Raw genomic sequence first — 17500 nt, 5'->3', positions numbered from 1 at the left:
GTAGGTTAATGAAGGACGACCAGAGCAGTGAAAGGACTACGAACATGAATCAGGGAGCGACAGATGACCACTTGGTATCGGATAAAGGCTGAGCCACACCAAAAAAACAAACAAAATAAACAAACATATGATAAACATTTCACAAACACTTCAGAATTATTTCGTAGCATTTGAAAAACATTTATCTATCTATATATCCACTCGTTCACCCATTCATCCATCCATCTATTTTTTCACTTATTTATTCCTCTAGCTTTTCATCCGTTTATCCATCCATCCATTTATCCAGCCATTCATGAAATTTGTTTCCAACTGTTTGTAAACACTTTGTATATTTTGTTTCCAAACGGTGTGCAAGCAGTTTTGAAAACAGTTTAGAAACAAATTCGAAGAAGCAGTTTGGAAATGCTGTTTTCCAACTGCGGTTCCTGATGTGGATAGGAGTTAACTCTGTCAGTGCTGGTCAGTCATCTACTACTTTTAAGAGATATCTTTTATACTAGTCTCTTAAAATCGTACTTACAGTATATAATTAGGCAAAGGTTGAATGTACCTCATTTTTATGTTCGTCCTTATCAAAACGTTTCATTACAGTGGTCTCAATGTTGACAATGACGCCCATAGCAGGAAAAAGGTGAAGGACGAGAGATGGTGAGTTTGTATGGGAGGCAGACGCATTGGAAAGAAAGGAGAGGGAAGCAAGTCATGGAGAAAACTCCTCCACGGTGAGTCAGCAGGGAGAGAAAGAAAGAGAAAGAGAGAGGCAGCAGGGAAAACAAACATTGACTTTGAATTCACTTGTCGTTTGTGCAGTGGTGAGGGCAGTGGTGAGGGACGCCCCGTCATATATGCAGAGTCTGAGAGGGAGGGAGGGAGCAGCGCACCAGGAAGAATATGATTTAATTACGGTCATTAAGGTGAAAGTCCAGGTCAGAGGGTATGGCGGGAGGGAAGGAGGGCGAGAGGGAGAGAGAAGGAGGAAGGGCGGGAGGGAGGAAGAGAGGTCGAAGAAGGGAAGCGTGACGTGAGGAAAAAAAAAATAACTTGATCTTTTTCTCAACCTTAATCCGTTTTCTTTTTATAGCTCTCTCTCTCTCTCTCTCTCTCTCTCTCTCTCTCTCTCTCTCTCTCTCTCTCTCTCTCTCTCTCTCTCTCTCTCTCTCTCTCTCTCTCTCTCTCTCTCTCTCTCTCTCTCTCTGTGTGTGTGTGTGTGTGTGTGTGTGTGTGTGTGTGTGTGTGTGTGTGTGTGTGTCCGCGCGCCCTACTTTTTCTTTCTCCCTTTTTCCTTGTCTTCACATCCTTTCTTTTTTCACCTTTGCTTGGTTTTTCCCCACTTTCCTTTTTTTTTTGTCTGCTATGTCTCCAACTTTCCTATCTTTTTATTTTATTTTTTTTCCTTTTTCCTCGCGTTCCCACAGCCTCTCATCTTCCACGCACGTTTTCTCTCCTCGTCATTAATCTTGTTCTTGTTCTTTCTCCCATCTTCTTCAAACAACCTTCTTTTTTTCCTTGCATTTTATTTTCCTTTTTTTTTTTACTCTTTCTTATTCTTTTTTCTCACATTCACTACTATCCAATCTTTTTTCTTCCTTTCTATGGACGATTTGTGTATTTCTCTCTCTCTCTCTCTCTCTCTCTCTCTCTCTCTCTCTCTCTCTCTCTCTCTCTCTCTCTCTCTCTCTCTCAGTTTTTATGTCGTTCCGTTTCTCATCCTTATCTCTTTAATTTATAGACATTATACCTCTTACGCTTTTACTTCTTCTTATTTTCTTTGTATAAACTTTTCATTCTCATCCCTTCCGTCTTCTCAACTCTCAGTGTAAACGTTTTCTTTTATCGTATAAGGAAAGAGAGAGAGAGAGAGAGAGAGAGAGAGAGAGAGAGAGAGAGAGAGAGAGAGAGAGAATCGCCTTGTAATCTCTCTCTCTCTCTCTCTCTCTCTCTCTCTCTCTCTCTCTCTCTCTCTCTCTCTCTCTCTCTCTCTCTCTCTCTCTCTCTCCAGTAACAAAATAGGCCTTAGGTGTGCTAATCTTGCGGCAGAATAGAAGAACATAATGCCTAATAACACCTAAAGGTTATTTGGGGAGACAGTCGTGAGAACGTTTGTGGCATTCAGTTTTGTCCCGTTACCTTTCTGGTGATTATGTTTTTGAATGCATTGTATTGACTCCGTTAGTGTTCTTGATTTTAGTATTGTAATTTATTCTAGTAAAGGCAAATGTCTTTTCGAGAGATGATGATGATGAAGAAGAAGGAGAAGGGGAAGAAGAATAAAGAGAAAAGGAAGAAGAAGAAGAAGAAGAAGAAGAAGAAGAAGAAGAAGAAGAGAGAGAGAGAGAGAGAGAGAGAGAGAGAGAGAGAGAGAGAGAGTGTGTGTGCATGTGTGTGTGTGTGTGTGTGTGTGTGTGTGTGTGTGTGTGTGTGTGTGTGAGAGAGAGAGAGAGAGAGAGAGAGAGAGAGAGAGAGAGAGAGAGAGAGAGAGAGAGAGAGAGAGAGAGAGAGAGAGAGAGAGAGAGAGAGAGAGAGAGAGAACTAACAGACAGACAGACAGAACTGCATGCCAACAAACAGATATCAAAAAAGAGCAAAGGCATAAAAACTTACACACAGACAGACACACCCACACAGGAAGACAAACAGACATACAAAAAAAGAGAGATAAATAAATAAAAACACCCCATTTCTTTCTTCTAACCTTACTTCCAGAACCACACTTTTTTTTTTTTTATCTCTCCCATTACATTATCTTCCCATAACCACTTAATTGCACTTAGAGGTCACCGTTCCAGTAACCCTCACATCCAGCACCTCGTGAAAGCTTCCTCCCGCTGCCCTGAATTGGGGGATGGGTCGTGGCCTGGAGGTGGGAGGGATTGAGGGAGGGTCATGGATTGTTGGGGTGAAGGTGGAGGAGAAGCAAGTGAGGGGTTAGTTGTAGGCCCATATTCAGAAACGCTTTGGTCTCTCACCGCAACAATTTTCAAGCTGGATTTTCAAGAGTGTTTCTCCATTTCTCATATTCAGAAACGCTTTGCTCTCTCACCGCGACTATTTTCAAGAGCCATAGAGATGATTAACAGGATTTCCAAGTGTGTTTCTCCACTTGATAATGTAGAAATCTTGTCACTCTGCTTCTAGAACTGTAAAAACACCCTATAAAATGCTTTGCTCTCCCACAAAGACTATTTTCAAGGACCATAAAGAGCGTTTTTCCAGGTAATAATGTAGAAATCTATATATCTTTATATAAAACCACAAAAACATTTTAACCCCTTCAGTACTATGACACATTTTCATATTTACTTCTGCTTACTGTATAGCGTTTTTATAAAGCTTCAAAAATGTATATGGAGATTAAAATGGTGAAGACTCAGGCCATATATCTTCTGACCTCCATAGACCCTTCCTAATGTCAATAAATTCGTCTAATTATACAGAAACTCGTAAAAATGCGTCCCAGTAACGAAGGGGTTAAAAACTCTTGTAAATGCAAATAGAGCTTCTTTTTTTTTTTCTAAATCGTGAAGGTGAAGCACAGAAGTGTTTGAGAATACGAGCAGTAGTCCGGGGATGGGTTTCGATCACCTCACCTCTGTTCCGTTTTCTTTCCCAATGTCGAGGATGTGAACTTCTTAACCCCATTTCAGTGCCATGACGCGTTTTCTTATTCATTTTGCTTATTGTTTAATGATTTTACACAGCTTCAGAAACTTCTGTGGGGATTAAATTAGGGAAGACTCTGGCCATTAATATTCTGACCTCCGCAGATCTTGCCTAATGTAAATAAAATCACCAAATCACACACAAATATACGTCCCACTACTGAAGGAGTTAAAAAGAGATGGGAGAAATATATTCGCTTCCTTCATCGACTGATTTGCGGTGTTTTGAAACGTGAACCCAAATGTTGCGATGCAGGAAAGTGATCTTGTGAGGGGAAAAAACGTGAGAGTTTGTTGGTACATTGTTGTAATCGGCAACATTATGACCCCCTTGTCGTGGTGTCTTGAATCAGTTACTAAGGTTATGATCTCAGTTGTTAGTTGAGAAGGTATCTGGTGTAAAGGATAATGACAAAGGCAGCATGAACACAATCCTCAGCATTAGTAATCAGGAGAGGACGAGAATAAGTTAGCGGATTCAAGCTTTTTTTTTTTTTTATGTTACAGCCTATAGCACCTGTTGATATCCCACGCTCACCACCTTATTCACTACGCCACCACCTCCCGTGCTAAGGTTACATTTTAAAAAGAGACAGGGAAAAATAAAGTGACGCATACAGATAGGGAAGTGAATAGATTCGGTAATTAGGTTGTTATTGCTAAGTGATTAGGAATTTTTAAAAGATAATCAGAGGAATTTTTAATAGACAATAGATGGATAATAGATAATAATAATAATGACAATACATGGAAATACACGTAAGTAAACACTGAAATTCCATACTTGCTTTTCTATTTCCATCTTCCTACGACTTCACTTCTTCTAAGAGGGAGGTTTCAAGATATTTGTCCCTTTCTTTCGGCTTACCCTTTGACCTACAAGGGGACTGGCAATTAAGTGGGCCTTCTTTAATTTTTTTTTGTTATCCTTGGCCAGTTACCCTCTTACATAAAAAAAAGTAGGTATGTTTCTATAAAGTAAGCGCCACAAGTAGGACAGACGGTTACCTGCAGCTCTTTTTTATTTTCCCATGTTTCTATAAGTGAGGTATTGGTGTGTTGGTAAGATTTCTCTCATAATTGGTTAGGTAGCATGTTCTCGTCGATTTTTATGCAGTAAGCGTTACATGTAGGCCAGACGGTTACCTGCAGCTCCCTTATTCTCTCATGTTCCTGGAAGTGAGGTATTGGTACATTGATAAGATTTCTCTCATTACAGTCACTCGTAATTGTTTAGGTAGCGTGTTCTCGTAGATTTTTATGCAGTAAGCGCCACGTGTAAGCCAAACGTTTGCCTGCAGCTCCCTTATTCTCTCATGTTCTTGGAAGTGAGGTATTGGCACACTGGTAAGATCTCTTTCATTACAACCACTCGTAATTGTTTAGGTAGCATGTTCTCGTAGATTTTTATGCAATAAGCGCTACGTATAGGCCAGACGTTTGCCTCCCTTATTCTCTCATGTTCCTAGAAGTGAGATACTGGTATGGTGGTAAGATTTCTCTCATTATAGCCACTCGTAATTTTTTTAGGTAGCGTGTTCTCGTCGATTTTCCATACAAACCCACAACCCAAGGAGATGAAAACCTCTCATAGTACTGCCTTTCTCTTATTTTCTCCTCCCTTAATTACTTACTTATTAACTCTCTTCTTTTCCCCTCCATATGGTTCCGTGTGTGTGTGTGTGTGTGTGTGTGTGTGTGTGTGTGTGTGTGTGTGTGTGTGTGTGTGTGTGTGTGTGTGTGTGTTTTGTTATAGTGTTTTGCTTCATTGATTCATTCAGTATTGCAAATGTTGTTCGTATTACTTTCATATAGACCATAGCCTAAACTGTATTCATTGTGTCTTATTTAGTCTTTGCAATTTTGTGTTCTATAAAATTCAGAGAGAGAGAGAGAGAGAGAGAGAGAGAGAGAGAGAGAGAGAGAGAGAGAGAGAGAGAGAGGTGTGTGTGTGTGTGTGTGTGTGTGTTCGAAATGTAATGTATATAAAATTTCACTGTGTTTTTCCTCCCCTTGCCAAGCCTCGCGGCGAATCATATCTCGTTATCATTCTATCAGCGTTCAAGTTCACGATGGCGGTCCCGTCACATCGAGGGCGCCACATGCTGCCGTCACTTCCCGGTAGGTCGTGGTGCGTCAATTTACTCTCATAACATTGGAGGCGGGGGGAAATACCCGTGTGATCTTGACCTCGATCTTGTCTAATCTTGTTTCCTGACTCTTTCCTACCTTGTCTTACCTCTCCTTGTACCCAGGTCAACATTATCCGACTGCCGATTTCATTATTTTAACTTTGCAGGAGATGAAAAAGATTCCTTTCCATCATATACATTTTGAAACCAGGATAAAGAAACTTAGGCTAATTTTGGATCACTCACACCCCAGACAGCACAAAGGCACCCGTCAACAGATGTGCCTCGCAATGAGCAAAAATCAATGCAAAAAACCTAGAAATCGTAAAATGAAAAAGAGATAAGATATTTTGCTTACGTTTGTGATGATAAACTGCTTGCATCTCAAAACTGTGTGTTTGTGTGTGTGTGTGTGTGTGTGTGTGTGTGTGTGTGTGTGTGTGTGTGTGTGTGTGTGTGTGTGTGTGTGTGTGCGCGTGCGTGTGCGTGTGTGTTTGCTTCCTGGCTTCCATCTGGCGTCTCCTATAAACAAGTGAAACCTTCCTAGCTCACACGGTCCAGCTATGCATCAATCCCTCCAGTTGAGAAAGTCGTTTAGGGTTTCCACGTAATGAGTCGCTTGGTACGTTCACCTGCCCACTACATTGGTATGAGGAGCAACATTCATTATACATCGTCGCCATAAACAGGAGTGACGTAGCTAAGAGGGCGCCATAAGACAGGTAGACGAGTTTCATGTACCAGCTTCATTCCATCTCAAGTCCTCTTCTTCAAAGCTCGTCTGTTATCATGACTAAGAGTTACATCCAAAACAGATGGTGAATAATGCCGTGAAGTAATGGCCTTGTTAAGACTTATCCTCCTTCACTAATTTGTCATAACGTCCAAAATAATGACCGTGATCTCAGTGCGTTAATCTTTATCTTTTTTAACGTCCTTACAAGTCAAGTCAACCATTTCAGTAGTTTACAAGTACTAATGAATCTGCTGGAAATTAAGTGTCTTTCCTTTCTCTCCTGATATTCCGAACATTGCAGTTGTTCTCTTACTCTAAATATTCTAAGCGGCCATAATCTTTTTCTCACTGATTCTGGATGTTTCGTAGTGTCCCCCGTGAGATTGGAGTAAGTTTAGTCCTTGGGGTAAGACATAAGAACATAAGAAAAGAGGGAAGCTGCAAAAGGCTGTCATACGTGGCAGTCCCTGTATGAGAAAAACTACCCAATTTTATCTGTCATCCCCATCTATAATTTTATCTAACAGCTGTTGATTGGTGCTGGACGTGTCTGGCCCGTGCAATTGTTCCTTGGCCTTCGTTTGCCACAGATATAATTTGGTCGTGAAGCCAAGACCTGCAGGGAGCCTTATTATTCTATGTGGTTTCCGTGACCGGTCATTGGTATATTCAAAGTGAATTTTAGGTTAGTGTCTGCCTACATCGCCACTTTGGGTAGTGCTTTGATGACTCCTGCTGTAGTGATGCAGTGGCGAGGCGTGAAGGACTTCCCAGGCAGCCACCGCCAACCATTCAGAAGGTGTGACTCATCAACACCCAGGAAGGCACACGCTCCTGTTCTCAGTTGTGCACGAGTTGGTGTTGCAAAAGGAACGTTTCTCTTCTATAGCTTTACGATCTCTCTTCCTCGGGCTTGGTGATTCTCTTCGCTGCTCTTCTCCTTAGTCACGGTGTTTCTGGTCATGCCGGCGGCGTCAACACGCAGCTGAAAGGAAAGCCACGGACTCTCACTTTTCCCAGGACTTCCGTTTCCTTTTCTCCGCGACGTGAGGCTCCGCTACTCTCACATACACGACGTGAGTAGCAGCGTTAATTGTCCGTCTACTGAGTTTAGATACTTGGCTGAGATTTCCCTTGGACGGAAGAGATCCCCAATCCATTCGCTCTCCGCCTCGCTTCTTTTGGATTTATATTTCTAAAGGCCTTGGGTTTTCATCGCATGAGGACATGGTGTTTTCATAACCCATCGAGATGATTAGCCGAGTTTAAACTGATTTTTTTTTTGTATTAATGATGCAGATTTCGTGCTAAATTATCACTGTAATAATGGAAACATTTTTGAAAAGCCTAAGAACTCTTACCAGAGCAACGTTTCGTATCCTCAGTGCTGAGATGAATTTTCGAGATTACCGGAAAATGCAACATATGTGGTGGTACAGTCAGTATCAGTTTTCCTCCGATAGAAATAAAAAAGTATCGAAAGGATATATGTTTGCTGTGCTTCCTTTTTCCCAGAGGACAACAGTTGTAGGAGTGGGAAGGAAAACTCATCATAAAAGAATAAGTATACTGTATGTAGTAAACCCGAGGAGTGCTGAACACGGCATGCTCTCCTGATGCACAAGCAGGCGCCATACAATCTTGCCTCCAAGGGCGCACTAACGAGAAATGCATGCATGGTTTCCTTTAGTCATATTAGATACCTATGACGTATCACTCGTATTTCCTTATCAAATGTGACTATAACTTAATGTTACGCAATTTGTCTCCCAGCATTTGATACATTGTTTTCACGTGGAGGTGTTCGCAGCAGTATCTGAGAGTGGTAGATGAATGCAACAAAACCCGTAAGGCAGGTTGTCAGATGTCGATTCAACTGGAAGCTTCAGAAGAAGATTAAATATACTTATGCATGAAGATGATGGGCGGAAATAGGCAGATATGATTTATACAAGGGTTGTCACGTGGCGGCTTGATGGATTCTTGCAGCTTATCTTGTCTTCTCATGGTATATAGTAGTAACGAGTCACCTCCTGCACGTTACATGTTCTACGTTCTGACTTGTGACTCTACTGTGTCATGGAAAGAGAACAATTTTGTGCTGCGGCAAAGGAGTTGCGTGACCCTAACCTGTGTTTTTGTTATGATCCAGCTAAGCGTCGTGTTATTACCAGAGAAGAAAGAATTATATAAACTTAATCCATGGAAACGAGAAACACTGCCTCGAGTAAAATTAAGAAAATATGTGTAACGAGATACAAGATGACATAGCAAACAATTATCACACAAGATCAAGGACACACACACACACACACACACACACACACACACACACACACACACACACACACACACACACACACACACACACACACACACACACACACACACACACAAGGAACGGAGATATTCCACTTATGCACATTTATCCACAAATTGCATAAATGGAGAAGTCAATGAAAAAAAATAGTATCGCTTTTGTGTCATTAGCACTGCCCGACACTAACATCTTATAAGGCGAAACGTTTGCATTATTCATTAGCAACGGTAGAGGAAGGGATACGTCACATCTCTCCCAGCGTGTCATGCCTCTCACAGACACCCTTGCTACTCTACCTGCGTTTCATTTTCGTAACACGTAAACAAAATAAATAAATTGATAAGAAAATTAAAAAGTAAAGGAACGTAAATAAAAATACACCTTCCTAGTTACTTGGTCCGAGGTTAACAAAGGAACATTATTATCTTGCTTCCTGAATGAAATAAATTAATGAACAATAAAATAAGACAAGAAACCGAAAGGACAATATGCGGATTTCACAAATATCCTGGTTGTTATATCAGTGGTTTATAAATGCACCATAATAATTATTCCCCCTTCGAGATCAATAAGTGAATAAGATTGTAACAAAAAAAAAACTGAAGTACTCATACAAACACACTGCCATGTTTCACAATAGTTATGCTTACTGTTCTGGCGCTTTGTAACACGTAAAAAAAAAAAAAAAAAAATATATATATATATATATATATATATATATATATATATATATATATCATCTAGTAAAATTAATAAGCAAACTGAATATGTAATAAGCAAACTTGAGTACCATGACGCGTATCCATATTCATTCTGCTTACTATTTGGTGATTTTATACAGCTTCGGAAACTCATGTGGGGATCAAAATAGTGTAGACTGTGGCTATTAGTCTTCTGACCTCCATAAAGCCTTCCTAATGTCAATAAAATGCTGTAATCACACTCAAATCTCAAGGTAAAAATGTGTACCAGTATTGAAGGGGTTAAAAGAAACTGAAGTAGAAATATTGTAATGCTTCAACAGAAATCTTGGTTACTTCACTGACGCTTCTTACTGCATTGTCACTCTCTTACTGCTTACTCCTCACACAAAATCAACGAATGAGTTAGCAAATAAGAAATTACAATGAAAACTTACAAATTAAAAGACACAATGGACAAAAAAGAACATGCATTTTTTTCCTTTTAAATTGTATCAGTTGTTCACCTTGAGACGTCATATGATATAAAAAAAAAAAAACATAATTTTAACAGGACTTGTCATTGTAACTTTCCCCATCTGCCTGTATTGTGTTGTGTAGCGCACGGGACTGCATCGCTGCGGCCACTCACACCTCGAGATTCAGATTGTACAAAAAAAAAAAAAAAAGCCCTGGTACTCATGCACACCCAGCACTACCCTGCCCCGTCCCTTCCACCTGCCCGACACACACCACATAGTTGCTGCAGAGTCCTGGGCGTCCGTCACCGGTGTAGAGGGAAGAGGGGATTTGCCACGTTCCTCACTCACGAGACACTCACAAAAATCAGTTCTGGTCAGCCACGTGTCAAGAGGGCTACCACGTGCTGAGCGAAGCAACCACGTAACGAAGACGACTAATGCTGGTGGCAGGTTACTCTCTCGCCTCCCATCAGCTGATAGAGTTGCCAGCTCTCTCCACACCGCTTTCTCCTGTTGTCGCAGTGACTACCTGATGCTTCTTCCTCTCTCACCTGTCGCTAACCTTCGGCGCGGGTGAAGGCCAAGGTAACCAGCCAGCTCTGCATGTGGAGGAGAGAGGATAGGGAGCAGGATAGCGTAGATCCTTTCAACATGTTAAGACTTTTTAAAGGAAATTCTACTCGTGTGTGTGTGTGTGTGTGTGTGTGTGTGTGTGTGTGTGTGTGTGTGTGTGTGTGTGTGTGTGTGCGCGCGCGCTCCATGCCTCACTAGTTCCTAAATTCTTTTTTTTTTTTTTTGCGTAGAACACTCACACAGGTATGCATACAAACATGTTCTCACCCACACACTCACCCAACAGCTCCTCTAGTGTACAAATTACATAATACTGAACAGGACAACATAGAAGAATTTTCCAAATGTTGATTTGAAAATAGACATGAGACATGCCGACTTTTGTATGTAAATAGTATTAGTTTGGGTGTAGGAAACTCATCTGTGTGTGTGTGTGTGTGTGTGTGTGTGTGTGTGTGTGTGTGTGTGTTCACCTCACCTCACCTCGGTCGTCTGCTGGTCACCCAGCCAGTCTTCCCATTACGGAGCGAGCTCAGAGCTCATAGACCGATCTTCGGGTAGGACTGAGACCACAACACACTCCACACACCGGGAAAGCGAGGCCACAACCCCTCGAGTTACATTCCGTACCTATTTACTGCTAGGTGAACAGGGGCCACACATTAAGAGGCTTGCCCACTTGCCTCGCCGCGCCGGGACTCGAACCCGGCCCTCTCGATTGTGAGTCGAGCGTGTGTGTGTGTGTGTGTGTGTGTGTGTGATCTACGAACTTGGTACTACCCTACATACTGTCTACATATACTCAAGCTTATACCGTACATAGACCGTGGTGTTACTTCTCATTAATGGACAAAAAACGCTAGCCTGGCCCGAGGTCTTGATATTTTACAGGTTAGTCAAACAGCAGCACACCAGGCACCGTATTCTCAAACACTCCTCCGTCTCAACTCAACTATTTTCTCAAGCTTTCCTGAAGGTTACGAGTGTCTCCAAGTGTGTTTTCTCTTTATGATTCTAGTGGTAGTTTAGCAACGGCTTTTCAACATTAATGGGGGAAACTGCACATAATAACCTGTCTTATCATACCTGTGGTCTTTGAAAACAGTGCTTATGAGAGAATAAAGCGTTTCATAATACGGGTTCTTGTTTTTGTATGACTTTTCTTTTCTGTCGTTTTTTTTTTTTTTTTTGTCTCTAAAATTCTTGGGGTTAACGTATTACAGCTAGATCTTTATAGATTTCACCTTGCTGTCGGATTCAAGTGATGATGTTAACTTTGGGACTTCATAATATGTCTTTTTCCTTTTACTTTTACACTTACTTATATCAATATGTTGAGTAAAGACAAAACTGTGAGACGTGTGTGTGTGTGTGTGTGTGTGTGTGTGTGTGTGTGTGTGTGTGTGTGTGTGTGTGTGTGTGTGTGTGTGTGTGTGTGTGTGTGTGTGTGTGTGTGTGTGTGTGTGTGTGTGTGTGTGTGTGCGCGCCTTCGTGCCTGTGCCTGCGTGCGCTTGCTCCATGCCTCACTAGTTCCTCATTATTTTTATTTTTTTTTGCGTAGAACACTCGCACAGGCATGCAGACAAACATGTTCCCACCCACACACTCACCCAGCAGCTCCTCTATCCACTACCCCCACACCACACCCAGCCACCCACACTCCGCCTAGCCTGAGTCAAGCCCCGAGCACACCTCAGAACGCTCGGGCAGGCACACACAAAGCCGCCTGCTGTAATAAAGTGACACTGACCCGAACCGCCGCGGGAGAAAGGCAGTGAGGAGAGGAAGATGTGGCGGGGAGCAGGAAGAGAGAGAGAGAGAGAGAGAGAGAGAGAGAGAGAGAGAGAGAGATGGGTGGGGGGGACGGGAAGGGAGAGTCAGGTATTAGAGAAAAGCGAGACGAAGAGAGATGCGATGGGTGAGTCAGTGAGGAGTGTTGGGCAAGGGATACAGTATTTTTTGTGCCTTCATGTGGGGGTGTGGTGGTGGGAGAGAGTGTAGGGGATGTGGTGGGGTGTGGTGGTCTTGGGGCCTCCTGACAGTGATGTAATAACGGTTCAGGAAGAACACAGATGCGTGACTGAATTATTCGGCTGAGCAATTCACTGACAGAGAGAGAGAGAGAGAGAGAGAGAGAGAGAGTGTGTGTGTGTGTGTGTGGGGAGGGGGAAGGGTGGAAGTATTACGGACTAGGTCTTTGAAACGGTGAAAATCTCTCTCTCTCTCTCTCTCTCTCTCTCTCTCTCACACACACACACACACACACACACACACACACACACACACACACACACACAGTAAATGAATAAGTAAGTATGTATGTATGTATATATGTAGACAGATAAGTAAGTAAATAAGTAACTAAGTAGATAAGGAAACAAGTAAGGAAAGGAGTAAGGAAGGAAGGAATGAAGGAAGGAAGGTTCTGAGGAAGCAGTTTTATTTTCTTTTTTATGGTGCAAGACTGAACGTATCATGCGCAGAATTCATTATTTCCGCTTCTGCAAGAGAGAGAGAGAGAGAGAGAGAGAGAGAGAGAGAGAGAGAGAGAGAGAGCACCCTCCATCAACACACACACACACACACACACAGCGTCAAGGTGAGGAGCGGGAACTACCTAGTGTCCATCTCAACCTCATTCATCTAGACGTAATTTCCTTTACATACAACTTTTCTTTACATTCCTGGGTTTTTCTCAGCGCGTCTTATTATAGTCTTGCATATTTCTTGCTTCTTCATCTTCGTAACAGCAGAAGGCGACACAAGTGGTAACAGTTATAAGACAAATACAAATTTAACGGTGTTCGCATTGTGTTTATTCTTGCTTAGTTATGTTTGCATTCACACGTTTACATTCGCAAGGCAACCCTCACTGACTACTTTTGGTTATGATGGAATTATCAGTAATGTTTTTATTCACAACAGCTGCACACATTGAATTTACATAGCAGTACGTGTGCGATGCCGCTTTAAACTCGTGCAATGTATGCAATGTTGTCAGAAGGCATAAAGGAAAGAGTGGGGCTCGAGGGAATGATTGTTGTGAACGGCCAAGGGAAGGAAAGGATGAGTCACGGCATTCCTCCAGCTTGGCCATTCACGTTGTAGACAAGTCTGGGAAAGTCGGTTTGGTAATTTTTTGAACAGCAACGCTCGAGTGACTATTTATTGTTATTATTGTGTGTGTGTGTGTGTGTGTGTGTGTGTGTGTGTGTGTGTGTGTGTGTGTGTGTTCCTGATGGGATGTATTGAGGAAGTTTATCATTTTGCACCCTCTTGCTTCTTGCCTTTACTATACTTTCTTGCTTTTTTGCACTGTACTTACTGTTTATTGCAGTGTGTCTATTATATGTATGGTTCTTTCTTTGTTTTATTTTACTCAAACATAAGTACCTTTTTCTGTATTTTGATAAATATGAGACTGGCGGCACACATGTTTCTCATTTGTATAGTATTGGGTGGCGAGAGGAGGGAGGGGAAATGCTCTCGCTGGATGCTGGGGAGGATGCTTGGTGGTACATATCCCCCACCACCTCCTTTTCCTCCCTAAATAACTAACTGTACGCTCTACATTACACGCCGCCAGACCTTGATCTCCACATGCCGCCTCGCATTCCGCTTGGCTCACCTTCCGTAACTCGTTACAGTAAGCACCTTTGCTCCTCCCGCCTCGCCTCGCCTCGCGGCCTTCTGCCCTCCCGCCGCCGCCTGCCATCCATCACGCCGCCAACGAGAACACACCAACACACACACACACAACACACACACACACACACACACACACACACACACACACACACACACACACACACACACACACACACCTTCTGTCCAGTATTCGCGACTCCTGAGGCTGCGAAGCGATGGACGTGTTTTGCCTCAAGGTATAATCCAAATTTTCAGAAGTTTGACTCTTAGAAATTACCTTGTGTGGTTGACCGGGATTTTTGCTATCTCTTTACCTTCTCATCTCAGAAGGTGCTGTGTGGAGCCAAGGTGAAACAGGATGATAAGCTATGGTACCTCAGATGATGCGTGCGATGCTGTCTGAACACAAGTCTTACATCCTGCATGAGCCGAGGAGGAAGTGATGTAATTAAGTCACCGTCAGTCAGCCGAATCTTTAGAAAATTACACTCTGGTTACACACTCGCAAGGAGGACAAGGCGGTGCGTCACGGCCTTGCTTACATGTGGCGGGCGGTGCTCTTCGCAGAGTCAATATTGAGAACTGAAAGTGGCCGCGGTGATGTCACGAAGCAGGGACTCCACGGTGAAAGGTGAAGGGATGGTCGTTCCAATTACTCAGGCAACTTTCTCTCTGGCGGCATCGTTATTATCCCACTTGTTGACGGACCCAGAACTTGATTATAGAAAGCAGGTAGTTGGTGATCGCATTACCTGAAAGACACGCATTGAAAACAGTATCGGTGTTACTTCCCTCACTTCCCTCGCCGTGATGTGAATCTTTCGGGTGAATATCGTGTGACTTCCTCCACGTTTACGGTTAAGCTGCGACACTTTCCAGTAATGCGGTTATCACTCCCTCTCAAAGTTCACAGTGAGTCAGTGTATATCTCCAGCCTTATTGCTTGCCATAAGTCAGGCGTGGAGGAGTCATGGCGACGCCCAAGACGTGCGTGTGTTCCGCAGTGTGATGAGGACGGCCGCCTGGTGACGCGTATGGGTGGGCGGATGTGTTATTAGCCGGGCCTTCAATACCGCCCACATTAATGCCATCCTCTCACCTCCACGGCCGCGACAGTCGACACTTTATTGTTTACGTTAAGTTCCTCACGTATTCAAACCTATACCCTATAATTCATCATATCTCAAGGTGCTGCAAGTATAAGACAGGGAATAAGCTCTCTTGCAAATCATAAACACACACACACACACACACACACACACACACACACACACACACACACACACACACACACACACACACACACACACACACACACACACACACACACACACACACACACACACACACACACACACACACACACACACACACTGATGGCTCCTAAGTTTATCATGTCTTCAAATTGTAACCTTTAAAATAACGTCATTCCATGTTTATTCATGTAATGTTTTCCTCATGAGGTTCTTCTTCACCGCTATAGCCTAACGGAATTCAATCTCTTTTTCCCTCTCAGTATCAACACAACTTGTACGCTTACCACCAGACGCTAAACACTTAATATAAAAACAAACGTTGAGGAAACCAGAAAAGTAAAATGTATACGATTACTGGGACGCACACTTCTCTTTGGTATATACTCGTACAAGTTCATTTTTACCACAGACAGATAAATACGTTGATTGAGCAAGAAATATCATCGCAAATGTCATATAACTTCTGATCTTTATATTTTTCCCATTTATTTTTTTTTGCTCCGTCTCTATCTATGTAGGCAGAAAGAAATGGTATATGATCCTTCAGTGTCATATAGTGAAATAGTTTTTTGTATATACATCCCAGAGATCAGCTGGCGTCCACACAGCTCATCAGCCACCTCACAACTCTCACTCTCTTCCTCCATTTCCTCTCTACGCAGTAACAACTCTAGCCACCTGTTCACCCAAGGAATAAAGACAGTGACTCCAGCTCACTTTACATTATGCCCCTCCTCTCTCCACCTCTCTTCCTCCTTCATCATGGCTTATAATAGCGAGCGCGCCAAACTTTTAATCCGTGAGCTCTTATTCGAATCCTAGCTGGAGCAGTCGGCGCAAAGCTCACTCAGTTATCCTTCCTTCGCGTTACTCAGTGAATGAATATCTGTGGGAAATATGGAAATGTACGCCAAGGCATAAAGTCAGCCCAGATATGTTGGTGGCCTCGTGTCCTGAGATAAGGGACTACATCTACCACATGCTCAAAGGTTAGTGAGACGGAGCTGAGGCATCACGCAGCTCCAGTTTTACTACATTAATTTCCTTTGCTCGTTTCTCCACTCTTCCTTTATCCATCTCTTCCTTGACCACCATTCTGTCTGGCGTACTCACCACATTACACATCACGCAGCTTAGTTTTTACCCCATCCAGCTCCACCTGCCCTTTGCCCGCCTCTCCACTCTTTCTTTATCCATCTCTTCCTTGACCACCATTCTATCTGGCGTACTCACAACATTCCACATTTTTCACACACTCTTACACCAGCATTCTCCTTCACAGCTCTGCACATATCCACAGTTCAGCACCAGATTCCCCCTAGCTTCCGTCACCCACCCAGTGCCTTTCCTCTCACGTGTAGCCTCACTTCTTATTTAGCCTTGGTGGAATGAATAATCGTGACGAATTATAATTCCTCCTGTGTCAGTGTATTTTCTGATTTAATATTTGCTTTTTCTGCCTTGGCTATGCTTGTGGTTAGTGTACAGTACGAGTGTATACGTAGGCGGGTGCGTGATGCTGTTCTGTTCCCGCACCAGCCGTGACTCTGCACTCACTTGTTACGGTGACGTTGAACCCTCAGACTCACGTAACCTGGAGTGAATTTGAATTAATACTTTTTATTTTAGAAACCCGATTATTATCAAACGGATGTCTTCATTCTTTCTTACTCCGCTCATAAACTTGTAAAAAAAAGGCGTTATTATTATTATTAATTATGAAGTGGTGAACGAAATAGCTTGTTTGGTAATTAGGTTTTAAATGCTCATAAATGTTTAGTTTTTGTGTAGATGCACCGCTGTTTATCGAAGTTTATTGCAGTGTTTTGTTTACCATTTAGCGGAATCGTGTGTGTGTGTGTGTGTGTGTGTGTGTGTGTGTGTGTGTGTGTGTGTGTGTGTGTGTGTGTGTGTTTGTGTGTTTGTGTGTGTTTGTGGGGCGCGTATCGTTGGGAGCAGCTGGCCTTGGTGAGGTGACGCTGGCTGCAGACAAACACCACACAAGGCTCGA

The 17500-nt window shown here is 42.7% G+C and overlaps 1 protein-coding gene and 1 long non-coding RNA gene across 4 annotated transcripts in view; one reads left to right on the top strand and one right to left on the bottom strand.

The window, feature by feature from the left end:
• The window catches only part of LOC123518592 (peroxidase-like), a 39776-nt gene extending 29165 nt beyond the window's left edge, over positions 1 to 10611 (bottom strand). Inside the window, exon 1 of the mRNA XM_045279483.1 lies at positions 10284 to 10611. Within this exon, the coding sequence (XP_045135418.1) occupies positions 10284 to 10288 (5 nt within the window). The 5' untranslated portion in view covers positions 10289 to 10611. The remainder of the gene's footprint in view (positions 1 to 10283) is intronic.
• LOC123518594 overlaps positions 1 to 17500 on the top strand; it is a 69483-nt gene that overhangs the window by 41733 nt on the left and 10250 nt on the right. The window contains exon 1 of one of the 3 annotated variants that reach the window (XR_006678827.1): positions 7473 to 7606. The exons of 1 other annotated variant lie outside the window; for it this stretch is intronic. This is a non-coding gene — a long non-coding RNA (uncharacterized LOC123518594). Of the gene's footprint in view, positions 1 to 7472; positions 7607 to 16463; positions 16479 to 17500 lie in introns of those variants that run through there. One more of the 3 variants, XR_006678828.1, reaches the window with a different exon arrangement.

Source organism: Portunus trituberculatus, chromosome 44 (assembly GCF_017591435.1).
Source record: "Portunus trituberculatus isolate SZX2019 chromosome 44, ASM1759143v1, whole genome shotgun sequence".
NCBI lineage: Eukaryota > Metazoa > Arthropoda > Malacostraca > Decapoda > Portunidae > Portunus > Portunus trituberculatus.
This window is presented reverse-complemented; position numbering and strand designations above follow the sequence as displayed.